Source organism: Ictalurus furcatus, chromosome 12 (assembly GCF_023375685.1).
Source record: "Ictalurus furcatus strain D&B chromosome 12, Billie_1.0, whole genome shotgun sequence".
In the NCBI taxonomy this organism is placed as follows: Eukaryota; Metazoa; Chordata; class Actinopteri; order Siluriformes; family Ictaluridae; genus Ictalurus; species Ictalurus furcatus.
The window spans coordinates 27,042,424-27,053,278 of NC_071266.1; the positions used below are offsets into that span (position 1 = coordinate 27,042,424).

The 10,855-nt window shown below is 37.7% G+C and overlaps 1 protein-coding gene across 1 annotated transcript in view; it reads right to left on the bottom strand.

Annotated features, from left to right (window-relative positions):
• The window catches only part of cygb1 (cytoglobin 1), a 6,839-nt gene extending 2,575 nt beyond the window's left edge, over positions 1-4,264 (bottom strand). The window contains exon 1 of the mRNA XM_053638800.1: positions 3,782-4,264. Within this exon, the coding sequence (XP_053494775.1) occupies positions 3,782-3,918 (137 nt within the window). The 5' untranslated portion in view covers positions 3,919-4,264. The remainder of the gene's footprint in view (positions 1-3,781) is intronic.
• Positions 4,265-10,855: the final 6,591 nt, after the last annotated feature.

Below are 10,855 nucleotides of genomic sequence, written 5' to 3' on the forward strand. Positions count from 1 at the left end.
GTGTCCAGCTTATGTTTAGACTATAGAGCACCCAGGCTGTCTTTACTCATGCATGCAATAAAAGATCTCTTATTATACCGTGGCTTGTGGTCTTCATTCATCTTACTTCTGGTGAAACTGATCCGACTCTGTAGTGCAGCAGTGCATCTAACTTCTATCTTGAGTTGCCTATATACATTAAACTTAAAATTCTGTGATCTGTAATTCTGTGTGTGTGTGTGTGTGTGTGTGTGAAGCTTCATAATATTTAACCAAAGGTGAAGTGCTCTCGTTCTTATGATTAGATGGACAGATCTGGTTCTCATGTTTGGATGGACAGAGGATCTTGTTCTTATGATTAGATGGACAGATCTGGTTTTCATGTTTTGGATGGACAGATCTGGTTCTCATATTTGGATGGACAGAAGATCTGGTTCTCGTGTTTTGGATGGACAGATCTGGTTCTCATGTTTGGATGGACAGAAGATCTGGTTTTCATGTTTGGATGGACAGAAGATCTGGTTTTCATGTTTGGATGGACAGAAGATCTGGTTCTCATGTTTAGATGGACAGATCTGGTTCTCATGTTTGGAGGGACATATTCAGATGTCCATGTTATGCTCTTAAGTCCATTCTCAGTGAAGTGTTAAACTGCACAAAGCACCAGGCTGTCTATAACCTGCACTTTTGTGCTCCTGAGCTAATCCGAAACAGAAATACACGGAAGAATGTAGGTGTGTTTTGAGCAAACATCTCTCTTTGGGAGAGTTCTCAGTACATATGTGCTGAATTGAGATAATGTCTAGATTTATTTCCACTGGATTCTCTACACAGACACTCGTACTTGGCATGCCTCGTTCTTTACAATATCAGACATTGTTCCTGAATTACTTCAGGAATGTCAAAAGCACAGAATGTGCTAGAAAACCAAATATGTAGCCCTGATTCATATCAGGAGAATTTATTATGTGGAAATATGAGGTATTTGGAAAGCTCTCCAGGAATGTAGACATTGATGTTGATGCACATATTGTTAGGCACATATTTTGTGCTGTGATGAAAGAAACAGTATGAAATGCCTTTCTGAGAATAACTATAATCTACCAAGGTTACAATGACTAAGTTAAAATCCCAGTCTTTAAATGTGTGGCAGTATTTGATATTTAAATTTTATTCGGCTGTGACATTCATGTTTGGTCTTGCTAAGCGTTGGTGTTGGTACTTGGTGTTGTTTTTTGCATGTGGTATTGATATTGGTTATTAATTTTTTTGTATTTTGTTAGTGGCTTTTGGTATTTAGTTTTGACATTGGTAATTGGTATTGATTTTGGTTATTAATTGGTATTTGTTAGTGGCTTTTGGTATTTAGTTTTGGTATTGGTACTTGGTATTTGGTTTTGATTTGGTATTTAGCATTGATACTTGGCATTTGGTATTTGGTATGGATTTGGTATTTAGTGTTATTGATATTTGGTGTTAATTTTGGTATTTGGTTTTAGATTTGTTATCGTATATAAATGTGGGTATTTAACTATGGTTATGGTATTTGATATAAATTTTGCTATTTAACGTTGGTATTAGTATTTGGTATAGATTTGGATATTTAACATTGGTATTGCTATTTGGTATGGATTTTGGTATTTACCTTTGGTATTAGTATTTGGTATGGATTTGGGTATATAACATTGGTATTGTTAGTATGGAATTGGGTACTTAGTGCTGGTATTGCTTTGGGTTTTGACTTCAAAAGACCATAGTTACCTTTTAGAGTAAAGCTTTACAGCAACACTATATACACCTTTCTAGGTAAAAGATGCACACCACCCTGTGGTACCAACCCAGCAGCATGGAATGGTATAGTTTAGTACCCTTTTATCCTGAGAGTGCAATACATCTGATTTCACTAATCAAGCACTCTGAACTTAGCTGAACAACTTGTAATGAATGGAAAATCAAGCAGACTCACTGTCCTACTCAATATAAGTTTATGAACAGTTTTTCAAGGCTGATGTTCACACACACACACACACACACACACACACACACAGACACACACACACACACACATTATTTGAACTCTTATGGATTAATTTTAAACATTTAGTTACTCTGTTCCTGTTGCCATGTTAACGTAATTAAAATTTTTCTTTTCTGACTGTTTTTGAATGGGATTCACTCTGTCTACAGTCTGATTCCTATTTTACCAACAAAGATAAATATCCCAGCATACATTTCAGTGGTCAAGCTCTTTTAACATGGCTGCTGAAACCCTTACCACATAACTAAAGCCATCTGTGTTACCATGACCCACACACATGTGCTCCTTGTCTACCCAACAGCAAATCTATAGGTCTGTTTTAAATCTAGGGGGAAAATCTGTGGACAATTGCCTACATATCATTTTTATTTATTTACCTTGGGCTGCCGCAGAGAACCAAATGGGTGAAAACATTAAAATTCCTGTTCTATATTTGACCTCTAGTTTATATATGAGACGTTTACCAGAAGTCCAGAAGTTGTGCTGAAACATTCAAATGAAATCCAGTGTGTGCATAAATATCTTTGGAGAAAAGGTTTAGATTGAGATTATGGAACTCAGTGGAGGGTTCTAGCAGAAGTTGACATTATTTACAGCAGCTTTAAGTCATGGTTGGTTCAGCAAATATATTTTTTTAAAATATCAGATTCAACTAGTATGAATTTGTTCATATTCTGAACAAATATGGGTGGCAAAATGCATAATTAATAGATGGATAGATTCATATATGGATGGATGGATGGATGGACAAGCAGATGGATGGTTGAGTGAGTGGTTGTATGGAGAACTGGTAAATGGATAAATGGACAAATGCATGATTAAAATGGCTGGATAGATAAATAAATGGATGGATGATATGATGTAGAAATAATGGCTTGGATGGATGAATGAATGACTAATGACAAAATGAAGAAGTAGCTGGATGGATGGAAGACTGAATGGAAAAATGGACAAATGGATGACAAACAAAGAATATAAAGAATATATAGTAAAAGACTTCCAAACACCAAGCGAAAATCTTTGTATTAGTTATAATAGTTTCAATTGTATTAGTGTTCTTTTTTGTTTATATCCATCCAGCTATCTATTTCACCATCCATCTATCCACCTGTAAACTCAGCCATCCATCGCTGCATCTATTGGTTCATCCTAAATTCTATTCATCCATCTTTCCTTCTATTCATCTACCATCTGTTCATCCATCCATCTATCCATCCATCCATCCATACATCCATCTATCATCTTCCAGAGCCACACCCTTCAACTGAAGTAAAATGCTCTAATAAACAAAACACTTGTAAACAGAGCATGTAACCTCAGTCACCATGTCACACCTGTAACACCAGTGATTTTACATTCCAGTAATAATTATGGCATCATTATCACATGTGAGCCCTCTCCAAGTAGGTCAACAGTATTAACGTGTTTAATGTCATATTAATTCACTTTTATATCTCTCGCCCAATGACGTTTACAGAATAAATGAGACTCTAATTGCATAAAGCCTAGGAAATCACTTAAACAGGGAATTCTCTTTAATTTTAAAAGCACATCCTGAAATATTTTAGTCCTCTTATTTCCTCTTAAACAGTCATTCACTCATTTGGTTTACAGATGTTCAAATACAGATACATGAAAGAGAAACATATGAAGACAGACAAAAGACAGAGAGAGAGAGAGAGAGAGAGAGAGAGAGAGAGAGAGAGAGAGAGAGGGAGGGAGAGAGGCATCAAGAGAAAGACAGAGAGAGACATATACACATACCTGATGAGCACAGCGACTCCTGCTGCCTCTTTATTCTCATACACCTTTGCCCAGGTATTCGTGATTGTCACTCTTTCTTCCTCCATGAGCGTCTCCGGTCCTTCTGTCTGCTTGTGCTCTCCGCTGTTTCCCTCCATCTCACACACTTTCTCTCACACACACTTCACTCACACTCTCACACACTTGACACACTCTCATACGCTTCCCACTCTCTGGGATGCAGCTGCAACCGTTTTCCAGAGGTCTCTCTTTTTCCTGAATGAGTCAGTCAAGGCAATATGTGCTGAATGAGCACTTCCCTTTCTCTTTCCCCCTTTTATGTCTCTCCCTTCTTCCATCCCTCCTCCTTCTCCCGCGTCTTTTTTTTTTACTCCTCGTAACTCAACCCTGCTCGACAGTTCAACAGCTCGCTGTTTTTCACTAAGTGGGTTGAATAAATGACCCTCCAACTTTTCCCTCTCTCTGCAACCTTTAAACTCTTTCCCTTCTTTATCAAGAATGGTATAGTCATTGCTGCACAGCATGAGTTGCATAATACACTCGTGGTATAATCTCATGCTGCTTTATATTGAGTGTGTGTGTGTGGGGGGGGTTCAGGAAATGACTATGATAAAGAGGGTGTAACGCTTCCATGTCATGTCAGGTGAAGAACATTAATTAAAGATTAGAGTGTTATTAACCATGCAGGATGGAGATTTTGGTAAAGACTTAAAGCAAACACTTTACTTCATAACCTCAAGCAGTAGTTCCACCTCATCGTCAGTCCACACAGTTTTTTCCTGCATTTCACCTTCTCTGTGACTCAATACGTCTTATCATTATTCTTGAGGCGTTGGACATAAAATGTTTATGATGTACTATGACCGGGTTTGTGTGCTCACATATACGAGTATATCCGGACCATTTTGTGGGGATGTGGATATTTTCAAATATCAGTGTATGTACATGTGGACACATAATGTTTTGAGAACAATTTCTTTTTGCATAATGATTATAACCCTTGCCCAGCAATGGACTGGCATCCTGTCCAGGGTGTACCCCGCCTTGTGCCCGATGCTCCCTGGGATAGAGTCCAGGTTCCCTGTGACCCTGAAAAGGAGTAAGCGGTAGAAGATGGATGGATGGATGGATTATAACCCTTCCTACAATGTTACTGTGATTACTTCTATGATTTTCAGTTGTAGGAACATTAACACTAACATTTGCTCAATGTTTTTTTTTTTTGTCTATCTGGGAACAAAATTGCAAGGGCACAGCTTATTATGCTTCTTTAACGTAAGATCAAAGTCTTATCAAGCCCACAATATATGAGCCCTTCTCTCCGCCAAGAGTGATTACACCGTAACACTCAACCTTTCTCTATAGTGATGGCCAAAAAGTCACAACATGGAGTCCAATCACTTCTACAAACATTCCAATTCCTCGTACTCACAGTGGTTTGTTTGGACACAGAGGTGGTCCATACAAAGAGGGGATTTTACATGCTATGGTGTTTACTCTGGCACAGAACCCTAGTGTATACAAGCTTGTTGCCATTTCAAAATACAAATCTGGAAGAAAAAAAAACATAGAGAAAGAGAAACATTTTGATGTGTAAACATGTTTGTGAACGGCTATTTTTTATATGCTAACTGTTTAGTAAAGTGTTTAGTCGTCACGTTATGGAGGTTAGGACGGATGCAATTGCAGTTAAGAGCTGTAAGAAGATTATAATATCCAGAGGGCAAGGCAAAAGACATAAACAAAGACAGGCAGTGGTCAGGTGATCAGGCTAGAGCAGGTAAGACAGAAATCGAGGTCAAAGGAGTAAACAAAGTCAAAAACCAGGCTAAGAAGCATTAGATTAAGGCTTGGTACACAACAGCGAAAAGATCAACTGAGCGTAATACTTCACCATGGCTGTTCTTCTTCTTCTTTTGGTTTTAATGGCGATTGGCAAACCAACTTAAGGTGCATTACTGCAAAAATCTCCAAATCTCCTGTGAGCATTTTTATATCTCAGGCAAGTCCACTAATAAGGATAATAAAGGTAAGTCCACTGGAGCTAAAATACTTGTTTAATGTATTTTATTGTCCCAAAAGTGAGATGATGGAAGTGGGAAAAAAAGCCAAACAGAACAACATTGTCAATTTTTTTAAAAATTAGTCACGGTCATGGATTGACTCCTCCTAACATTCCTGCCATAACACACCGTAACAAACAGTCCTTGTATTTTCCTTGCTGGCAAAATGTGACCTGAGCTGACCTTAGCAGAGTCATGTGATCTTCTTCAGTTTTTTGATGATTGGGATATTGATGGAAAGCAGGTGTTTGCTGTACAGCGTAACACACTGAACACACAGTGTGAGCCTTGTTGTTGTAAGTCGAGTTGTTTTATAAACTTTTGGAATCCTACCAGGTGGTCACTCAGGATTCACTCGGCAGCTGATAGCTAAATCCCTCAAAAATTCAGCCAGTGAGACACCGAGGACGCACTGAGATTTGGGCCGTCATCCAGTCAGGTCCAAAGGTCTGAGTCCACTACCAGGAATGGGTTTTAGTTCATCGATTTTAGAATTTGGTCAAATTGTACAGAATTACTCCAAACTGTGGTTGGTTTTTTAAAAAAATACTCATTATGTAAGGAACACTGTGTGTCATGCTGTTATAGGAAAATAATCAAGGATGGGTGGCGTGATGAAGCAGAATGACTGCTACCAACCTGAAGTTGATTATTTTAATAAAACAGCACATCCCAAAGTGTTTTACTTGTCTTATACCACAGCACTATGACAACAATTTTAAAACATTATTTAAATAATGACTTTTTTTTAAATCTATTAATAGTTATATTTAATGTTGTGGATCGTCTTTTCCTCACCAGCCTCTCTTTTTCTCTCTTGAAGTTAATAAGACTAAAAAAAAAAACCACAGCTTGTCATGTGACCAGGAAAGCACAAAGCGTAAATGCCTCTGTCCTGAAGATGTCAGAAAACTTACGTCTGCAGCTTTACCTCTGAATGTTACAAAGATCTGACACTAAAGAGACTTTTCTGTAAATGTTAAGTAAACATCTCCTGACAGAAAACTTCACCAGATCAACGTGTCAAAGTCCCATGCGAATGAGCTGTTACTGAAGAAACAATGGCATTTAAAGCTAACTTTGTTGTGCGTGCTAATATGGAACAATTTGAAGCACTCAGAATTTGTCTTAGGGGCAGGATTAACCCTCATAACCCACCTTTTCATTCTAAGGTTGTGAATGAGCTGTTACTATAGAAACGATGACATATTGGATCGAGCGCATTAATATAAAGCTGTTCTTAGAGCCATATTAATATATATATTTTGTATTAGAGCAGAATGTTTGTCTCATTACTTACCTGATGATGAATCCATTTACCTTTTGCTATTCTTTTGAGCTGAATACCTACAGTACCTCTAGTGTTGCATACCGGTCACTGCATCTAGACAATACCTGTAGGGCCCTGTTTAAAAGGATGTGGTATCCCCCAAAGAATGCCTGTCAGTATAAAGCAAACCGTTTTCAACTGCATGGCATGTTGATTTTTCAGTTGATTTACTGTTTTATTACTAATTATGTTAAACTTTATGAAGACTTGTGGAGCTTGCGTTTGTCAAAAGGAATTGTACGTCTGATGGATGACAAGTAACTGGAAAAGCACACCGGTGATTTGCCAGACCTGCTGTTATAGAAAACAAGCTCTGACCAAACACAATTGAGAATTCAACAGCACTACGGTACAAACAAACAAATACGTAAATAGGTTCTATATCCCGGGACGAGCCCCCAGAAAGCTGTTAGGATTTGAAGCTTGAGAATCTCCGGGTTATGATTCTTAAGAAGAGAGAAAGCAAAAATACACAAGAAAGACGACGCCCTCGCCTCGCTACACACTTCCCACACCAAGGCCTTGGGAGAGTTTTCCAAATGACCCAGACACAAAAAGTTCAAATGGCAATATCGCTCATTTATTCAAAGAAATGCAGATTATATATCAGGCTTGACACACAACAGAGACAATGTGTTAAGTACTGATTGGGTAGGTGGAAGGGAAGTGTTCACTTTAAACTTAACAACATCACTACCAGAAATTAAAATTGAGATTTTCAGTGACTTCACAGGTGATGAAATTAGGATTAATGCCCTGGAAAGCCAACCTCTTGTTGACATTAAGCAACACCACGTTCAGGAACATGTTCAGAAACCTGATACACTGTGAATTTTTCCTGTATTTTTATAGTCACTTTTGTCCTGGGTTTGGAGGCCACGTGGAAACATTAGCTCAGATTTTAGGTTGCATTTTCAGGTCAGACATTAGTTTTCATGGTACATTTCAAAGCACACAACAGCCTGTATTGTTTTTCGTTGTTGTTGTTGTTGTTGTTGTTGTTTACAGGCAAATTAATAAATATCTATTTAGATTTTTTTTTTTAAATCACTTACTATGTTAAAAAGTACATGGATTGTCCTGTGTAAAATTGTCAAAAAGGATAAAAACATTAACTCTAAAGATATATCTATCATTCAATGTGTTTATAAGGTCTAAAATATTTCATTTTGATTATCAAAATTATAGAATAAAAAAAATGAACAAATTAATAACGATATATAAATATTTTTTTTTCTCTCAACGAAATATAGCAATATTCTTGATGCGTACAATATTTATACAGTTTAAGATGTGAGAAATTTTACATTCAATAACAATAATTAGATTTTAAAAAGCTAAAATCTAATTATATATATAAGAGAAATGCCACACTGATGGCCTCAAGTAATTTGTGGTGATTTTATATTTTCCTAAAAACAAGTGGGAACACTGAGCATTAAAGGGATTTTTAAAAAAAGGGATTCACAGTGCAAGAGTTTGGAATTTAAAAAGCATGCTCAGACACACCCTTTAGGGAACAGATCTATAAATTACCCATTGCATGCCTTTGTCACTGACAAACACTTTATTAAATTGTTCATCAGATGAATGATGTGTAAGTCACTGCGTACTTACTGTGTCAGTGCTTGATAAACAAATTGTCAAGTCAAGTTAAGCAAGTTTTGTTTGTCATTCCTCTATGTAGCTTCGACACATTGGAACTAAATGTCGTTTCTTCAGGTTTGCGGATGAAGCGGTTGTTGAATGAGGTGTCGATGGTTGGTAGGGTCAAGATGAACTTGTTATAGAGGATTAGAGATTCTTCATCATCAACAAGTTCACACCTGTTAAAAGACATCTGAACAATCTGTGTGTTCGGTGTGCAGTCTGAGAATAAACAATTTCATGCCACCCTTGCTGACATGGACATGCGTATCAAATTCATCGCATGCGAGTCAGCAAAAGTAGATTTTTCAAAAATCGAAATTCAGTTACTGGTTATTTCATTTGGACGTTAAATAAAAAAGTCTCTTTACAGGAAAATTACACAGTGTCAGTGGTTACATACGATTCAGCCACACTACTGTCAGAGCTACTGTTGTAGAAAATGAATCAACACCTCCTGACCAATCAGGATCCAAAATTGTTTGGTGTTATAAAATAGCTAAAGCCAGAAACAAATCGGAGATTTGGAGAAAAAAAAATCGGAGAAAAAAAAAAATCACAAACAAAATTTATATTAAATTGGCTTTCAGAACCAAATTCCTGTGGTGGAAAGATGGTTGAGGTCAGGGCTCTGCACAGGACACCCGAGTTTTTCTACTGCAAAGTTCATGGAGCCGGCTTTGTGCACAGGGGCATTGTCATGCTGGAAGTTACAGTTTGGGGAAGAAGTGATGGTCAGGTGTCCACATACTTTTGGTCATATAGGGCTCAATTTCCCAAATTAGCTTATAAACAAATTAGTCATGAATGAATGAATGCAATAAAGCACCCAATACACTCCCATGTTAATGAGGATGCTCTTTCTTCATCCCACCAGCTTCATATCTGTGCACCTACTCTTGGACATGAACTTTGTCTGTTGGGTTCTGCAAGATCTTTGTTCCGGTGCACACTTCTAGTGTAGACGTCTTCGGTGTTTCCACAAGGGAGCTGGTGATGCTGCAGAGTTTCACTCCTGTCCTCATTTAAAGATAAAGTTGAGTTGATTCAACATGTGGAAACAGGAGTGGTGCCTAATTTGAAAATGTGCAGCCACACCACCAACCAATGTCTAATAAAATCCTTGTTCTTGACTCTGTGAGTCCTGTCATCCTTTCAATCCTTCCTCCTGTTTTTATTACTTTAACGTTATACATAGTTAATGATTAGTTAGTTAGTTAATTAACGATTCTTATTTTTCTTTTTTCTGTAACATCCTAATGTTTTTCAAGCATTCTCCTGTACAGGAGGTTCATTCCCCAGGTGAAAAGTCACTACTGAGCGTGCAAGCTAAATCAAGTCATCTTCATACCAAGGCCCAATTTCATGTGAATTGATTTGTAAAAATTTGAAGGATGATTTCTTCTCTTTGAGTAAATCACATGACCTACACAAGGTAAGAACATCAGCACGTAGCATGTGGCTCCGACACACACTTTATTAATGTTCTTCAAAAGTCTGTGTGTTCATGAGAAAGCTTCTCCAGGTCCTTCCCTGACAGATTTCCTTTTGTTTCAGCCCAACTGCCTGAGTAATGCTCAAGGCTTTTTCTCGTCTCAGGATTAAGAAACCTCTCTGTATAATCTTTTAATTGTGTACTAGTTAGGCCGAAGGCATCGTTGTCATGTCCTGTCTCTCAGGTACGCAGGTTTGATGTACAGATTGAATGCTTTAATGAAGGGGAGCATTTTATAGAGGATTAGAGCTTCTTCATCATTAACAAGTTCACACCCATTCAAAGACAGCTGAATGCTCTGTATGTGCATTCCAAAAAGTTCCAGATTCATCACATGAGACTGTGTACACTCAAACTTGTATGTTTTCCAGACAGGAAACGTACACAATATCAATGGTTACACATCATTTCCAGCTGCGCTACTGTCAGAGCTGCTGTTACAGAAAATGAATCAACACCTTCTGACCAATCAGGATCCACAGTGCGGCGTGAAAATCTTTCAGAAAGCAGCTAAAGCCAGAAAGAAATCCGAGAAGGCG